Consider the following 18,898-nt stretch of genomic DNA (forward strand, 5'->3'; position numbering starts at 1 on the left):
AGAGCAGATTTGAACGGCAAAAGTCTCCCCTTGCACAGTTCGTCCTAATCTTTTCTCAGTTTTAAGCTCTCAGAGTCTAACTAACTCTAACACGTGTTTGTAGGGAAGGAGAGTTAAGTTATTAGACAGGGAACAGCATATGTGGGAAGTCATCCCAGATTTTCGGTGAAGAATCTTTCTGTTCACCCACTACTGGTTAATGAACGAGCATCGTGATAAATGAGATGGCGTGCTGGGGTCATAGGAGCGGTAGTACAAGAAAGGAGTTGACTGTTCTCAGCACACGCCTAGAACTTGGTGCAATGTTTCCAAACGGCGTTGCTGAGATGGTAGGTCAATGGGACAATGGAGGGGGACGGGATTAGATCCTCGGTGGGCACGAGGCCATTGCTGAAGAATGGATGGAGAGGAGGACTGGAATGATTTACCAGCCGGCCGAGAGTGGAAGGGAGAAACGGGAGGAGGAAGTTGGCCAAGAAGAATGAAGAAGGGCGGTTTACCATGATCGCATTGCTGACCATTCGTGGGTTTGATAGGAAATTGTGACTCTTTCCCGCCTTTGCCACTGAACATGGAAATGGACGCCTGGCCCATCTCTGATATTGAACTTTCATCCTGCGACAGTGACAGTCTATATCTAATTTAACTGGTTTACATCGGGATTTGGGAGGATTATTGCTCGGGATGATCGGATTACCCGGGTTGAGCAAACTCCAGGCGCACCAGTTATCGGATTATTAGGTGTCGTTGGTTCTGGGGATGATCCCAGCTGCGGTGGGGATTCCGGGACGGAGTTGATCCCGGGACTGTGAATTCAGGCGGGGACGTGAGCACCCCCCGGGTGATCTGCCCGTGTTGGGACGTTACCAGGGATGCTCAGGCTGCCTTGGCAATGGGTTTATTCCGCCGCCGTTGACGTCATGAGGCAGAGGGAGGTTCAGGCACTGCCTCAGCCGAGATGGCGGCTCGCCTCAGTCCGGGGAAGGTGCAGCCGTGCTGAACGGACCCGCCGATAGAGGAGGCCGGCCAGATGATGCTGTGGGGTGGCATTTCGCCGATGCAGAGGCCGTGAATCATCTGCTCGCCGTCATTGCCACTCGGAGCGCGTGTCCGCGGCTGCAGGTGGATCGTCGCCCCGCACCCTTGCACCCGCTCGGGACCATGGCCGCAGAGGGTGAGCTGCTCAAGGCGCAGAGCGTGGAGCATTACAAGGCTGAGGTCGAGAGGCTGGCAAAAGAGCTGTCCGAGACGACCCACGAGAAGATCCAGGCTGCAGAGTACGGGCTGGTGGTGCTGGAGGAGAAGCAGTCGCTGAAGCAGCAATACGACGAGCTGGAAAGCGCCTACGAGACGGTCAGACACGAGCTGGAGCAGCTGAAAGAGGTAGGTGGGGAGGGAGTCAGGGACGCCCAGCCCGGGGCAGGCAGAGTAGAGCCGCCTGATGCTACCCTCCCATCGCCGTCTCTGCGGCTCCGGTCTGTGCCCGCTCCCCCTACACGGGACCGATGCGTCGGTGTTTTGTCTCATAGCCTTTCAGCAGCTGGGTTCACGGTCTGCGGCAGAATGGAGTTCACATCAGTGATAGAGCTACGTGGATTGTGACCCTAACATTGTATGGGCCCTGCCTCTACCCCCTCTCCCCGCTGTATCGCCGTCTGTGGGATTATTAGATACTATCTGCACTATAGGATATTAGATCCCGTCCTGTCTGTTGCTGCATGAACGACGGGGTCGAGCTGATATTTAAAAGAAATATAGTGACTGTGGGATGGGGTTGCAAAACCCAAAGGCGTTCTCTTGACATTAGTCATTAAAATAGACCCGTTGCTGTCTGCTTCACGTTGATTTCACACAAGATTTGTCGTCTCTGATCCTGCAGAGAGGCTGGGGTTAGAGAGCAGTGTTTGTCAGCCCCCGGACTCACCAGCGCGGAATGGGTTTCTTCGCTAATAGGAAAACGATAGGCCACGGTAGCCGTTGAAGGCGATGCTTAACGGCGGGGAAGCTCTCTTTCTAAAGGTGTGCCGATGATATGTTGAAATATATATTTTTAAAAAATCAACAACTCAGTGTTAGTGCGGTCAGTATCCGGGCAAGCTGCCATCTATCACATCACTTTCCTTAGTGCAGGAGGTCAGATGGAACATATAGAGAGACCATGAAACCCGTAATGGTCCAGGCTGGTGAGCAATAATGATTTACAGTTCGCCCCTCCCTTAAACTGTGCTCGCAGAGATAATGGAGAAAACAAACGGCAGGGAGCGAGTCATTTCTGTCAGATATCCGCCAAAGGAGCCTTCTGAATCTTCCTCAGTTGTTGACTTAATCCCAGTGTTGGCCGGAGAATCTGTGATAAGGCCGGCTTTCCACATAGAATAATTGGTATCTGGCAATGGTGGAAGGCGGTAATTTAATCACAGGGTTTTACATGACGAAAGTGAAATCCGAGTGAGTCCTGGCGATCACCTGAACCCTGAAATTGATTACACTCTTGAAATCCTCCGGCTATTTATAACCACACCTTGTTACCACCTTTCTGCTGTGACATTTCAGCGCCTCCGTCGGTTTTTACTGCACTGTGACCTTGGTGCCATATGTTAATATCGAGAAATAATGATCTTCAACTGTTCAGCAAATCTCTCGGCAGTTACATTCTCTTGTGTTTAGTGTTAGTTGCACAAGTCACACTCTAGTGAAGTGATTTGCACTGACACGTTCATTGTCCTGTATGGAAGCAATGGAACAATTAATACTTATGTGTGTTTGGGGGACGTGGCTTTCGTTGGTCAGCCTATCCCATTTTGCCTCTGAACTGTGGTGGTTTTCTCCTTTCAAAGGTAGTGGTGGATCAGCACATTGTTGTGGGTTTGGGGGTCACAGGTAATGATGGAGGTTTACTTTCTGGACTGAAACAGATAGGCTTTTTACATCAGTTTGATGGTTTCGTAGACAATGATACCAGCTACTTGTTACATATTCATTTTATTACACTGATATTTGGATTGGATTCATGAGTTGAACTTGTGTCTCCAATAGACCAGGCTTCTGGAAACCAGTCCAGTAACATTACAATTGTGTGGCTTATGGGTGCTGGTGTTTCCATATATTTGAACAAATGATAGATAGGGTTGGGCTCTATCATTATTTGCAGGCCTTTTCTATAATCTGCTCAGAAATACACCTGTATTGGAAATAATTCAGAAGATGTGAAGCTTGGTTGCTTGTACTGAACAGTAACTTGCACTCATTCCTGTTATGGGAGAAGGGAAAAAGATGAAGTCATTTACTGACAGAAAATAACAGCATAAGCAGCTTGTGGCTTTTATGATCAGTGCATCTGTAAGACAGCATTGCCCATCCTTAGCACTCAGTTACTGGTGCAGTGTCATAATGAGGCTTTGTTCCTTCCCCTGCCCAGTTGTTGGATGAGCTCACAGTGCCAATGTAATATGCTGTCTGGACTGGCAAAAGGAAAATAAACACCTGGGGTTGTGAAGCCCCGTTAACCATAAACTTACCTGCAGCGACTTTGTCTTGAAGAGATGTTGATAGTAGCACAAAGAATGTTGGTACACTGGGATTGGGTGAGAATCATAAGATAGAAATTAAATCTGTGGCGAATTTATTGCAACTTTACAAGGAGGTGCAGGAAGAAAGAGACTGGGATGATTGTGTTCGAAAACATTTGAATGTGGGAAGGTAGGTTGAAAAAAATTAAAATGTAGAGGGTTTTGAGGATCTAAAGTGCAAGAGCAAGGAGGCTATCTTGAAACTTTATAAAACACAAATGACACCACATTTTAGAAAGGATATGGAGAGTGAACAAACAATTTGATGGAATGTTTCTGTGGAAGAATTCCAGCTACAAGGTTAGACTGAGGAACTGGCTTTGTTGGTACAAAGGAGCCAAGGAGAATTTGATAGAGGTGTATAAAATCATCCCTGGTTTTAACTGGGAAAACGGAGAAATAGCTCTGAATAACAAAGTGCTTGAGAGTATACAAATTAAAAGTGACTGGGGCCCCGTGGTTTGTTCATCCTGCAGCATGTGGGAAATCAGGGATACTTCCAGTGTTCCTGATGACTATGTGTGCAGGAAGTGTGTCCAATTGCAGCTTCTGGCAGACTGCATTGAGTGTCTGGAGCTGCGATTGGATTCATACTGGAGCATCCGCGATGCTGAGAAAGTTGTGAATAGCACGTTCAGTGAGTTGGCCACACCACAGGTAAAGGCTGCACAGGCAGAAAGGGAAGGGGTGTCCACTAGACAGTGTAGCAGTAGCAGGTAGTGCAGGAGTCCCCTGAGGTTATCTCCCTCCTAAACAGATATACTGTTTTGGATACTGTTGGGGGAGATGTCTCATCAGGGGAAGGCAGCAGCAGCCGAGTTCTTTGTTTCTTTGTACCATGTACAATACTTTGTACTCTGCGGCACAGGAGGGAAGGAAAAGGAGTGGGAGAGCTATGGTGATAGGGGATTCGATTGTAAGGGGAATAGATAGGCGTTTCTGCGGCTGCAAACGAGACTCCAGGATGGTATGTTGCCTCCCTGGTGCAAGGGTCAAGGATGTTTCTGAGCGGCTGCAGGACATTCTGGAATGAGAGGGTGAACAGCCAGTGGTTGTGGTGCACATAGGTACCAATGATATAGGTAAAAAACGGGATGAGGTCCTACAAGGTGAATTTAGGGAGTTAGGAGATAAACTAAAAAGTAGGACCACAAAGGTAATAATCTCTGGATTACTACTAGTGCCACGTGCTAGTCAGAGTGGAAAAAGGAGGATATTTCAGATGAATACGTGGCTTCAAAAATGGTGCAAGGGGGAGGGATTCAAATTTCTGGGACATTGGAACCAGTTCTGGGGGAGGTGGGACCGGTATAAACAGGATGGTCTGCACCTGGGCTGGACTGGAACCAATGTCCTAGGGGGAGCGTTTGCTACTGCTGTTCAGGAGGCTTTAAACTAATGTGGCAGGGGGATGGGAACAAGTGCAGAGAGACAGAGGGGTGTAAAATGAGGGTAGAAGCAAAAAGTAGTAAGGTGAAAAGTAAAAGTGGCAGGCAGGCAAATCCAGGGCAAAAAACAAAAAGAGCCACTTTTCAACATAATTGTATAAGGGCTAAGAGCGTTGTAAAAACAAGCCTGAAGGCTTTGTGTGTCAATGCGAGGAGCATTCGTAACAAGGTGGATGAATTGAATGTGCAGATAGTTATTAATGAATATGATATATTTGGGATCACAGAGACATGGCTCCAGGGTGACCAAGGATGGGAGCTCAACATCCAGGGATATTCAATATTCAGGAGGGATGGACAGGAAAGAAAAGGAGGTGGGGTAGCATTGCTGGTTAGAGAGGAGATTAATGCAATAGAAAGGAAGGACATTAGCCTGGAGGATGTGGAATATGGGTAGAGCTGCATAACACTAAGGGGCAGAAAACGCTGGTGGGAGTTGTGTACAGGCCACCTAACAGTAGTAGTGAGGTTGGGGATGGCATTAAACAGGAAATTAGAAATGCATGCAATAAAGGAACAGTAGTTATAATGGGTGACTTCAATCTACATATAGATTGGGTGAACCAAATTGGTAAGGGTGCTGAGGAAGAGGATTTCTTGGAATGTATGCGGGATGGTTTTCTGAACCAACATATCGAGGTTCCAACTAGAGAACAGGCCATTCTAGATTGGGTATTGAGCAATGAGGAAGGGTTAGTTAGCAATCTTGTCGTGCGAGGCCCCTTGGGTAAGAGTGACCATAATATGGTGGAATTCTTCATTAAGATGGTGAGTGACATAGTTAATTCAGAAACAAAGGTTCTGAACTTAAAGAAGGGTAACTTTGAAGGTATGAGACGTGAATTAGCTAAGATAGACTGGCAAATGATACTTAAAGGGTTGACAGTGGATATGCAATGGCAAGCATTTAAAGATCGCATGGATGAACTACAACAATTGTTCATCCCAGTTTGGCAAAAGAATAAACCAGGGAAGGTAGTGCACCCGTGGCTGACAAGGGAAATTAGGGATAGTATCAAGTCCAAAGAAGAAACATATAAATTAGCAAATAAAAAGCGGCACACCTGAGGACTGGGAGAAATTCAGAGACCAGCAGAGGAGGACAAAGGGCTTAATTAGGAAAGGGAAAAAAGATTATGAGAGAAAGCTGGCAGGGAACATAAAAACTGACTGTAAAAGCTTTTATAGATACGTGAAAAAAAAGATTGGTCAAGACAAATGTAGGTCCTTTACAGTCAGAAACAGGTGAATTGATCATAAGGAACAAAGACATGGCAGACCAATTGAATAACTACTTTGGTTCTGTCTTCACTAAGGAAGACATAAATAATCTTCTGGAAATAGTAAGGGACCGAGGGTCTAGTGAGATGGAGGAACTAAGGGAAATACATGTTAGTAGGGAAGTGGTGTTAGGTAAATTGAAGGGATTAAAGGTAGATAAATCCCCAGGGCCAGATGGTCTGCATCCCAGAGTGCTTAAGGAAGTAGCCCAAGAAATAGTGGATACATTAGTGATAATTTTTCAAAACTCCTTAGATTCTGGATTAATTCCTGAGGATTGGAGGGTGGCTAATGTAAACCCACTTTTTAAAAAAGGAGGGAGAGAGAAACCAGGGAATTATAGACCGGTTAGTCTGACATCGGTGGTGGGGAAAATGCTAGAGTCGGTTATCAAAGATGTGATAACAGCACATTTGGAAAGAGGTGAAATCATCGGACAAAGTCAGCATGGATTTGTGAAAGGAAAATCATGTCTGACGAATCTTATAGATTTTTTTGAAGATGTAATTAGTAGAGTGGATAGGGGAGAGCCAGTGGATGTGGTATATTTAGATTTTCAAAAGGCTTTTGACAAGGTCCCACACAGGAGATTAGTGTGCAGACTTAAAGCACACGGTATTGGGGGTATGGTATTGATGTGGATAGAGAATTGGTTGTCAGACAGGAAGCAAAGAGTGGGAGTAAACGGGACCTTTTCAGAATGGCAGGCAGTGACTAGTGGGGTACCGCAAGGCTCAGTGCTGGGACCCCAGTTGTTTACAATATATATTAATGATTTAGATGAGGGAATTAAATGCAGCATCTCCAAGTTTGCGGATGACACGAAGCTGGGCGGCAGTGTTAGCTGTGAGGAGGATGCTAGGAGGATGCAGGGTGACTTGGATAGGTTAGGTGAGTGGGCAAATTCATGGCAGATGAATTCTCCACAATCAGGAGAAACATCTTTGCTCCATCTAGCTAGTCAAACCTTTCAACAATTTCATAAGTTTCAAGGTGACTCTTATTCTTCTCAGTTCTGGAATCTCTCCTTATATGGCAAATTCTGGAACCAGTCTAGTGAAATCTTTGCTGGACTCCCACTGTACCAAATAAATCTTTCTTAGACAAGGAGAACAAAATTGTACACAAATATTGAGGTGGGGTCTCATCAAGGTCCTTACTCAACTAATCAAGCCCTCTCATTACAATGGCTAACACCCCATTTTGCCTGCCAATTGCTTGCTGTATCATCACATTCACTTTCAATGGTATGTGCAAATGCGTACTCGGGTATCTTCCATCAGCATGTTCCAATCACTTACCGCTTAACAATACTCTGCTGTTAGTTCACCAATATGGATGACCCCACATTTTTCATCATTGTACTTCATTGGCTATGTTTTTGGCCACTCAGTCAACCTGTTCAGATCCCCATGAAACTTCTTTATTAACTCCTCTATTCCCACAATTTCACCTAATTTAGTATCATCAGCAGACTTGGAAATATGACATGTTGACCAAATTCCTGATATGGTTTTTAGATCCCAGTACCCTATCACCCACAAACTGGCAGTCCTTTGTACCCCCGTTCTGCTTTCTGTCTGGTAGCCATTTTTCTATCCTTATCAGTATACTGATCCTAATTCCATGTGCCCTGATCTTGTTAATTAAATGCCTCTGAAAATCCAAACCTAGTGGTTCCTCCTTAACCATTGTTTGAGTCACATCCTCAAAGAATTGCACTCCAATAGTTTTTTTTTTGTTAAATTATCCATATTTTAATGTTCCTTATGACATAGAAGAGGCTATTCAGCCTCTGTGTAGTTACTATTAAATTATTGGCTCAACAAAATACTGGGAAAATGTCTTGCCTCATCAGCACCATCATTAAGAAAGAACGTAACTTGGATTTAAATCCTGTTACTCATTTAAGCTTACCCTAATCAGACTATGTTGACCATACACTACTTCCTTTGGAGGTTGCATCATCTATCAACATAATTATTCATAAACACAGGTGGGCATTAATTGAAAGTTTTGATACAATTATAATGAACTCTGGAACTGCTGACAAAATGCTTAATTTTCTGACCATAAACTGTGTCGTCTAAAAGAATGTCTGCAATTGAATATTTACTGCATTTCCTATCACAACTTCACAGGAAGTGAAGTGACCCTTGCCAGGATTAGCAGGTTGGAATAACATTCAGGCTTGCACAGATAAGTGGCAAGTAACATCTGCATAAGGCCATAGCCATCACCAATAAGACAAGTAATATCAATACTTTTTGTTTAATGGTATTGCCATTATCTAATCTGCTACCAATTTCCTGGATGTCTCCTTGACCAGGAGTCTCAATGTGGCATAAATATCAAGGCAATAAGAGCAGTCTAGAGTCTGAGTAAGCAGTACTAAATGATACAGTTCCTGTTTCACCAAAGTCTTTCCACTATCTATAAGACATGAAGTAGGAGTGTGATTAAACACATCAAATACTCTCCACTTGCCTGGAATAATGCCACTCTGTCAACTTTCAGCACCATCCAGGATCAAACAGCTTACTTGACTAGCACCTCATTTACTCACTCCATCACTGTGTCTGAGTTGATAATACAAACTGCAAATTTACTGTAGTTACTTACTAAGGCTTTGTTGACAACCATGTTGCACACTACCCTACTTTGGAAATATCTCACCTGCTAGTAGGCAGAGGGCAGAAGGTTGCTTTCAGAACTGGAAGACTGTGGCTAGTGGTGTTCACCAATGCTTGGTGCTTGGCCTATTGCTATTTATCATCTATGTTAAAGATTTGGATGAGAATGTACAAGGCATAGTTACAGAAGTAAATTTGCAGATGACTCTACAATAGGTGATGTTTTTGAAAATGATTTGAGCAGCTGAGTAAGGAATAGCATATGGAGTTTAATTTTGATAAGTGTGAGGTTTTGAACTTTGGGAAAACAAATCAGAGTAGGTCTTTCACAGTGGACAGTAGGACCCTGGGGAGTGTTGCTGAACAGTGAGACTGAAGGGTACCAGTATGTGGTTCTCCGGTGCCATAGGCAGACAGGGTGGTGAAGTAGGCTTGTTGCATTCTGTCCTCTACCAGTCAGGGCACTGAGCATAGAAACTGGGATGTTATATTGCAGTTGTATTGGTGTGGCTCTATTTGAAATACTGCTTCAATTTTGGTCACTCTGCTATAGGAGATATGGTATTCAACTGGAAAGAGTGCAGAGGAGATTTCCAAGGATGTTTCTGGGGTTCAAAGGATTGAGTTATGGAGAGAGGTTGAACAGGTTTGGACTTTACTCATTAGAACACTGGGGGTGCATAAATGCCACTTTTAAAAACAATGTACATGTACTCTTCAGTTTCTCTGTTCCACAACACTCACCAGGGCTTCACCATTCACTGTGAAAGTCCAGAAGACAAATACACCTCACACTTATCCAATTTAAACTCCATTTATCATTCCTTGGCCCACTTACACAGCTGATTAAATCATCTTCACTGTCTATAGAGATCTATAAAATCATGAGGAGCAAAGATAGCCAATATGTGCAATCCTTTTCTCAGGGTTGGGGAATCAAGAACCAGAGGATATAGGTTTAGGGGAGACGAGAGAGATTTGATAGGAATCTGAATGGCAACTTAATCACCTTAAGGATAGTCAGTACATGGAATGAACAGCCAGAAGCAGGTACACTAATAGGAAAAGTTTAGAGAGATATGGACCTCATGTGGACAAATGGGACTAGCATTGATGGGAATATGATTGATATGAACCACTGGGGTCGAATGGCTTGTTTCCATGCTGTCGTATGACTTTACGTTGGGCATAATATATCAAATATTTATGCCACATTTTTCAGGATGTTTGCTTTTGTAAATAGTGACATAGTAGGCAGGGTTTATGATCAATAAGTGATGCACTTATTGAAAGTTAGACTCCTTAACTTTGCTGCTGATCAGGACAAGCCGAACCACTGCTTTCTCCTTTGGTGATGGATTCCTCTTTTTTCCAAGGCCACCTCCATCATCTCATTACTTGATTTTATAACTAGGCTAGCCGACTGGCCCATCAAGTAAAGATACTGCCTTGCAGATCCAGCGACTCACTTTCAATGTGGGCATTAGTGCTGTCTGTGTGGAGCTTGCATGTTCATCCTGTGACTCATCCAGAACTTGCGTGTGGCCTCCGTAAACTACCTCCAGTGTTTGGATGGGGGAGCAGAAGATGGGGGAAATAGATGAGAATGTGGAGAGAATGAAATGATGGGGAAGGATTGGTGTAAAATTGGATGTTTGATTCAAGGCCCGTTTTCTGTACTCTGTCCATGGTTCCTTAGCTCCGCCTTCAGCTGATTCTTAGCTATTGTTTTTTTCAAAAAAAATGTTCACGTGAATGTGGAAGTTGCCGTGAATGTTAGCTTGTGCTGTCTATCACTTGTTACCTCATGAACAGAAATGTTGGCTGGTCACTTCAGAGTCCTGTTAAGAATCTGCCACAGATTTCCTTCCTGAGGAGATGAGAGGATTAGATGGCTTTTTATGACATTCTTGTAGTTTCAGTGTCACTGTGATGGTAGTAGTTTTTTGTTACAGATTGGCTTGGATTTAAAAAAGCCACAGCTGCTATAGCATGAATCAGACTCACACCTCTGGATCAATAGGCCAGGCTTCTTGCTTCTTGCCCAGTAACTTCCCCCATCTGTGATGGAAGCTTTAATTTCCTGAGGTAGTGTGAGATGACTGGGAGGATTTAGGATGATGATTGTGTATCTATGTTTCAACATGGGTTATATAAACTGGGGAAAAAAAAACAGGGATGATAAAGCATCATTGCTGGAAGTGAAGCCAGTTGCTAAGAAAATGATGGAGTTTTATTTTATTTCATCTACAAGAGTACAATACCCAAAGCTACAATTTCCAAGCTCGGCTCCATAAAAATGGCCACTTTAGCATAACCGCTATTGTTGTTTAGTCTAACTGCATTAGGATGCAGTATGTTGCATTATAATATTGGATTCAATGAAACACTAACTCAGGTTCAATTTAATGGATGCTTTAATGCTTGAGTGTGTATTTCAAAGGAGTACTGATAAAGTGGTTGGAATTTTTCTTTTATATTTAAGTAATCACATTCAATTAAATGACTCAGGGTGCATCAAGTTGAATCATTAACACACAACCTTCCAATGCACCACCAAAACATAGTCCATTCTTCCTTCAAATTTTGTGCCAAATACTTAATAATGAAAGATGCACCTTTAAGTTTGAGGGTTATCTTTCCTCTATAAACCTTCAACAATAAATCAATACTGATTAGGAGGAAATTGCAGAGGGATTAGATGACTTGGTGATTCTGTACAAAAGGCACCGTTCAGAATCTTGTTAAAAAGAACCTACAATAATTGGAGTCCATGGTCTTTTTTCCATATGTAAGGTCATGTATGCCCCCATTCCCTTGTGCTAGCCAATCCATCCTATACTCATCGGTAGCAAGCAATGGTGTGTTCCTTTCTTCCTACAAGTCCCAAGCCGGTATTTCTGTGTACCAATCACAAAGCTTATGACACGCTGGTCTGCAATGATCCCTGCTCTACCATATGTTTCCTTGACAACCATTACGCTATCCGGAAAAATTGCTGCGCACTCAGATGCAGCAGCCTCTCCGGGTCTAACCAAGGTGTGATTGATTGTCCCTTACCCTTCCTTTTTATGATCGTAAGACACTGCTGGATATTAAGAATATTAAGTAGTGTAGGTCTACCCCATCAGCAAGTTGCTTGATAGCAGCGTACTGCATGCAGTATTACCTGCTACAACTACTGAAGGAGGAATGTGTCAAAGGGGGTGTGTGGAGGTAGTGCATGCTCCAACAATCGGAGCAAACGATTATCTTGGACATTGTCCTTGGGATTGCAGGATCCGGTTGGACATTGATAATGTAGAATACCTCGTCTGGTTCTCCAGTTCATTGGGAAGCTGAATGACTGTGATTGTTGCTGCGGGGTCTCCTGTTGCAGCCACCTAGAGGAGGAGGTGCTGGAGGCAGTGTGGCATTGCAGGCGGCCATGCTGGGTTGGGGGGGAGGGTGCTGACTCTCTTGTCAATGCTGCCTTCCTGCGTTCAGTCAGTGATAGACAAGCTGGACCATCCATCTGTGGTTGCATTAGCTTATGATGAGAAACTGCAGTGTATTTGTTGTTGTAGAAACATGGCTTCAGGACAAACTCCCATGCACCATCAATCTATAGGCCATGACACCTTGGCACCTGGAGCTGTATTATTTATATTTTTGTGACTGTATGTGTTACTGCTATCATAATTATATGTGCTATGTGTGGCCTGCACTGTTATTACTATGTTTTGCACCTTGGCTCTGTTTCATTTGCCTGTATTCGTGTGTTTGGTGGATTGACAATTAAACTTGAACTTGACCAGAAAAACTGGGTATTCTGCAGACGTTATTCTGCAATGTGAGACAGTCGTTTGCAATTGCCCCCAAACTGAGGATCTCCCTTCATTGGGCAAGAATATCTAGTTCAACAATGGAAAGAAAATGTTTTTGTTGTAGGAGGAACGCGGTTTGCTGCATTGCTGTGGTTGCAGGGAATTGGAGGTTCATTGGTTGCTGAGCACTGTTCTCTCTCAGCTGTGCGAGTGTGAGGCTGCGCATTAACTGAAATGCTCCTGTGCACATACCCTTGGTGGCTGCACAGCTGGAATGATCTTTTATCTCGTGTTTACAAGACGTGAAAATATCCAGCTCAGAGCAAGGGTTGATTGGTGCAGCTGTAAAATAATATTAGAGGGAGCATTGTTGCGGAGTCTCAGTTTCAGCTACAAACAGTTGTCTGTAACACATTATTAACTTCGGGTCCTGCAATTTCAAATTGTTTTCCTCAAAGTTAGAGCAATGGAAGCAGGAACTCTAGTCCAGCCCGCCCTTGTCAAGTGTGTTGCCAGAGAGCTAGTCCCATCTGCTCATGTTTGGTCCATTGCCCGCTAAACCTCTCCTATCCACATGCTTATCTAGATGGCTTTTCAATGATGCTAATGTGCCTGCCACAACCACTATTTCTGGCAGCTCGTTCCAAATATACACCACCCTTTGCACAGAGAAGCTGCCCCTGATGTTCCCTTTAAATCTCTTACCTCTCATTTCAGACCTGTGCCTTATTCATTTTAGTAACCTGTCACTGGTGCCTTCACTCTGTCCTTACACCTCTTGATCTTACATATCTCTGTCAGGCTACTCCTCGAACTCTGATGCTCCAGGAAATAAAGTCTTAGACTACTCAACCTCACTTAGTAACTCAGGCTCCCAAGTCCACGCAACGTCCCAGTAATCTTTTTCCGCACTATTTCTAGTTTAATAACATCTTTCCTAGAATTATGACCAAAATTGTACACAATGCTTCAAGTGTGGCCTCAGCAATGTTTTAAATAATTGCATCATAATCTCCCAACTCCTATACTCAATGCATTGATTTGATGAAGGCCAGACACCTTCTTCACGACTCTTTCTACATGTGACACCTCTTTAAGTGATCTATACACGAGCACTCCTTGGTGCCTCTGTTCCATTACATACCCCAAGGCATCGCCATTCACTTTATAAGTTTTATCCTGGTTTGATCCCCCAAAGTGTAATACATTTCATTGATCTACATTGAAAACCTTTTGCCAATCCTCAGCCCACATACGGTACTTAGCTGATCAAGATCCCTCTGTAATTTTTCATAGCATTCTATACCGTCTACAAAAATCTATTTTAGTATTAGACACAAATTTATTAACCATACCTTGTACGTGCGCATCCGAATCATTTATATAAATTACGGACCACAAAGATCCCAGGACTGACCCTGGACACAGAACAGACATAGTCTGAGAAACAACCCTCAGCCATCACCCTATGCTTCCTAACACTGACCTATTATGAATCCAGTCCACTACATCACCCTGAGTCCTGTGAAACTTAAGCTTCCAGTGTTGCCTGCCATGAGGGCCCTTGTCAAAAGTCTTGCTAAAATCTGTACAAAAAATATCCCTCTTGGTTACCTCCTTGAAGAACTCCAAGAAATTTGTCAGACCAGGCTTCCCACACACAAAGCTGTTTGGACTGTACCAAAGCAGAACGTGTCTCTCCAAACATTGGTGGGTACAATGCTTCAGAATCCCCTCCAGCAATTTACCTACCACCAATATGAGGCTCACTGGCCTGTAGTTTCTTGACTTGTTTTTATTATCCTTTTAAAACCATGTTATCACATTAGCCATTCTCTAATCTTCCAGAACATCACTGATGGCCATAGATGAAGCAAAAATCTCTGCAAGGGCCTCCACAATTTCTTTACTAGCTTCTCACAAGGACCAAGAATGCACGAGGACAAGCCTTAGTGATTTTTCCCCTTATTGTACTTTAAGGTCTCCAATACCTCCTCCCTGCTCATTTCCTTAGCTGCCATCATTTTCTCTGCAGTAAAGACTGAAAAGAAATTTTCATTAATTATCTCAACCATTTCTTTTGGCTCCACGCACAGACAGCCATACTGATCTTTAAGGAGATGTATTCTCTCCCTGACTACCATTTTACTTTTTATACACCCATGGAGTCTATTAGAGATTAGTTGGTATGATGTTGTGGGGATCACTGAGTCATGGCTGAAAGAAGGTCATAGTTGGGAGCCTAATATCAAAGGATATATTTTGTATTGAAAAGATTGAAAAGACAAGCAGGAAGACAAAGATGGTGGTGTGGCTCTGTTGATAAGGATTGAAATTACATCTTTAGAAAGAGGTGACATAGGGTCAGAGAATGCAGAATCTTTGTGGGTGGAGTTAAGAAACTGCAAGGGTGAAAAAAAATGGGAATCATATATAGGCTTTCAAATAGTAGCCAAGATGTGGGGTTGAGATTGCAAAAGGAGCTGTAAAGGGCATGTAATAAGGGTAATGTCACAATTGTAATGAGGGACTTCAATATGAATGGGGTTGGGAAAATCAGGTTGGTGTCAGATCACAAGAGAGGGAATTTGTTGAATGCCTATGAGATGGCATTTTAGAGCAGCTTGTGCTTGAGCCTACTAGAGGAAAGGCTATCTTAGATTTGGTGTTGTGTAATAACCCCAGATTTTATAAGGGAGCTTAAGGTAAAGGAACCCTTAGGAGACAGTGATCACAATATGATTGAATTCATATTGTGATTTGAGAGGGAGAAGCATAAATCAGATGATTCAAAATCACAGTGGAATCAAGAGAATTACAGAGGCATGAGAGAGGAGCTTGTGCAGGTGGATTAGAGGAGGATACTGGCGAGGATGACAGCAGAGCAGAGGTAGCTGAAGTTTCTGGGAATAGTTCACAAGGTGCAGGAGAGATATGTCCTACAGACGAAGTTCTTAAATGGCAGGGGTAGGCAACTGTGGCTGACAACGGATGTTAAGGACTGCATGAAAGCCAAGGCAAGGGCAGATAATGTAGCAAATGTGAGTGGCAAGTTGGATGATTGGGAAGTTTTTAAAATCCAACAAAAGACAACTTAATAAGCTGGTAAGGAAGGCGGGCTCTGTCGTGGGCAAAGTACTGGAGAGTTTAACATTGGTAGCTGAGCGAAGGGCGCTGAGTAGGCTACGGTCAATTATGGATAACTCTGAACATCCTCTACATAGCACCATCCAGAGACAGAGAAGCAGTTTCAGCGACAGGTTACTATCGATACAATGCTCCTCAGACAGGATGAAGAGGTCAATACTCCCCAATGCCATTAGGCTTTACAATTCTACCGCCAGGACTTAAGAACTTTTTAAAAGCTATTATTAATGCATTTTGAGATAGTGATTTAGATGCATATCATATTTTTTACTGAGTTAAGTATTGTATGTAATTAGTTTTGCTACAACAAGTGTATGGGACATTGGAAAAAAGTTGAATTTCCCCATGGGGATGAATAAAGTATCTATCTATCTATCTATCTATCTATCTATCTATCTATCTATCTATCTATCTATCTATCTATCTATCTATCTATCTATCTATCTAAAAAAAACCACAAGAAAGGAAAGGGTGAAATATGCAGGCAAACTAGCCAATAATATAAAGCAGGATACTGAAAGATTTTATTAATTATTTAAAGAGTAAAAGGGAGGTGAAAGTTGATATTAGACCACTGGAAATGATGCTGGTGAGGTAGTAATGGGGGACAAATAAATGGTGGATGAACTAAATAAGTTCTTTGCATCTGTCTTCAGTGGAAGGCACGAGCAGTGTGCCAGAGGTCCGTGAGTGTCAGGGGGCAAGAGTGTCTGCCATTGCTATTACAAAGGAAAATGTGCTAGGCAACCTGAAAGGTCTTAAGGTGGGTAAGTCATCGGGCCTAGATGGACTACATCCCAGAGTACTGAAAGAGGTTGCTGAAAAGATAGCAGATACATTGGTCATGATCTTTCTCAAATCACTTGATTCTGGCATGGTTCCAGAGGACTAGAAAATTGCAAATGTCACTCCACTCTTTAAGAAAGAAGGAAGGCAAAAGAAAGAAAATTATAGGCCAGTTAGCCTAACCTCAGTGGTTGGGAAGGTGTTGGAGTCCATTACGAAGGATGAGGTTTCGGGGTACTTGGAGACTAATGGTAAAATAAGTCAAAGTCAGCATGGTTTCTGTGAAGGGAAATCTTGTCTAACTAATCTGTTAGAGTTCTTTGAGGATGTAATGAGCACGGTGGAAAAAGGAGAGGCAGTGGATATCATTTACTTGGATCTTCAGAAGACATTTGATAAGGTACCACACATGAGGTTGCTTAACAAGATAAAATCCAATGGCATTACAGGAAAGATACTGGCGTGGATAGAGGGATGGCTGACAGACAAGAGGCAGCGAGTAGGAATAAAGGAGGCCGTTGCTGGTTGGCTGCCAGTGACTAGTGGTGTTCCTCAGGGGTCAGTATTGGGACCCCTACTTTTCACATTGTTTGTCAGTGTTTTAGGTAATGGAATTGATGGCTTTGTGGCAAAGTTTGTAGATGATACAAAGATAGGTGGAGGGGTAGGTAGTGCTGAGGAAGCAATGCAATTGCAGAAGAACTTAGACAAATTGGAAGAATGGGCAAAAAGAGTGGCAGATGGAATACAGTATTAAGAAATGTATGATAATGCATTTTGGTAAAAGGTGCAATAGAGCAGACTATTATCTAAATGGAGGGAAATTCAAGCATTAGAGGTGCAAAGGGACTTAGGAGTCCTCATGCAAGATTCCCTGAAGGTTAATTTTTAGGTTGAGTCTATGGCAAAGAAGGCAAATGCAATGTAGGCATTCATTTCAAGTGGAATAGAATATAAAAACAAGGAGATAATCCTGAGCCTTTATAAAACACTAGTCAGGCCATACTTGGAGTATTGTCAACAGTTTTGGGCCCCATATCTCAGAAAGGATGTGTTGTCATTGGACAGAGTCCTGAAGAGGTTAATGAGGATGATTATGGGAACGGAGGGGTTAACATATGAAGAGTGTTTGGCAGCTTTGGGCCTGTACTCACTGGAATATAGAAGAGTGCAGTGGCATCTCATTGAAACCTACTGAATGTGAAGGGACTAGATAAGGTGGATGTGGAGAGGATGTTTCCCATGGTGGGTATGTCCAGAACTAGAAGGCACCGCCTCAAAATTGAGGGGCTGTGGCGACCCACTTCCTAGCGCACTCGAACCGGCTCACAAATAGCCAGCGCGCCGGCACATACGGCCAGTCCCAAAAGGGCGCCAGGTCTGCTTCACCAACAAAGGGAAAAGCCCGCGCGGGACTGTGAATACGTGCCCCCTACAGCATCCGTGCGCGGGACAGGACTGTGAATACGTGCCCCCTACAGCATCTGCGCCCGGGGAGGGCGGGATCAGGGAGGCTTTAAAGCGAGGCCGCGAAGTTCGAATAAAATCTTTTTTAACTGCAGTTTACCGACTCCGTGTCGTTATTTCAGCGCTGCATGTAGCACACCGCTACAGGGTGACCTTTTAGAACAGAGCGAAGGAGGAATTGTTTAGCCAGAGAATAGTGAACCTGTGGAAAGCTCTGCCACAGACTGCTGTGGAGGCCCAATTTGTGGATATATTTAAAGTGAAAGTTGATAGTTTCCTGATTGGTCAGGACATCAAAGGATATGGCGAGAAGGCAGGTGTGTGGGGTTGAGTGGGATCCGGGATCAGCCATGATGGAATGGCAGAGCAGACTCAATGAGCTGAATGGCCTAGTTCAGCTCCTATGTCTTATGGTCTTATGAATTTTGCTTCACCTTTCCTGCCAGGTCCTTCTTGTATCCTCTTTTAGCCCTCTGAAATTTTCTCTTAATTAACAGGTTTAATTAAAGGACATTGCACCAAATCCAGTCGTCTCTCAGGTTCATTAATCATGATTGACCAGTGATCAGCAACAGGAGTGGAAAATTGTCCATATTTATTTTTCTTCTACCAATTTTCTTAATGTAGCAGTGTTGCAGTTAATACTACCTCAGCTGAGAGAAACTAAGTCAGTACTTGAACCGCATGGGTCTGAAATTGAGTGACTTATTATAGACCTCAGATGAAATCTTGAACCTTATTGCCAAGTGTAATTACCTATT

General features: G+C 43.4%; 1 protein-coding gene across 3 annotated transcripts in view; it reads left to right on the forward strand.

Annotated features, from left to right (window-relative positions):
- Positions 1-681: 681 nt before the first annotated feature.
- The window catches only part of bicd1a (bicaudal D homolog 1a), a 227,564-nt gene continuing 209,347 nt past the window's right edge, over positions 682-18,898 (forward strand). The window contains exon 1 of one of the 3 annotated variants that reach the window (XM_073059195.1): positions 682-1,383. In XM_073059195.1, the coding sequence (XP_072915296.1) occupies positions 1,162-1,383 (222 nt within the window). In that variant the 5' untranslated portion in view covers positions 682-1,161. The remainder of the gene's footprint in view (positions 1,384-18,898) is intronic. The other 2 variants (XM_073059197.1, XM_073059198.1) reach the window with 2 other exon arrangements.

This window comes from Hemitrygon akajei, chromosome 10, assembly GCF_048418815.1.
Source record: "Hemitrygon akajei chromosome 10, sHemAka1.3, whole genome shotgun sequence".
In the NCBI taxonomy this organism is placed as follows: Eukaryota; Metazoa; Chordata; class Chondrichthyes; order Myliobatiformes; family Dasyatidae; genus Hemitrygon; species Hemitrygon akajei.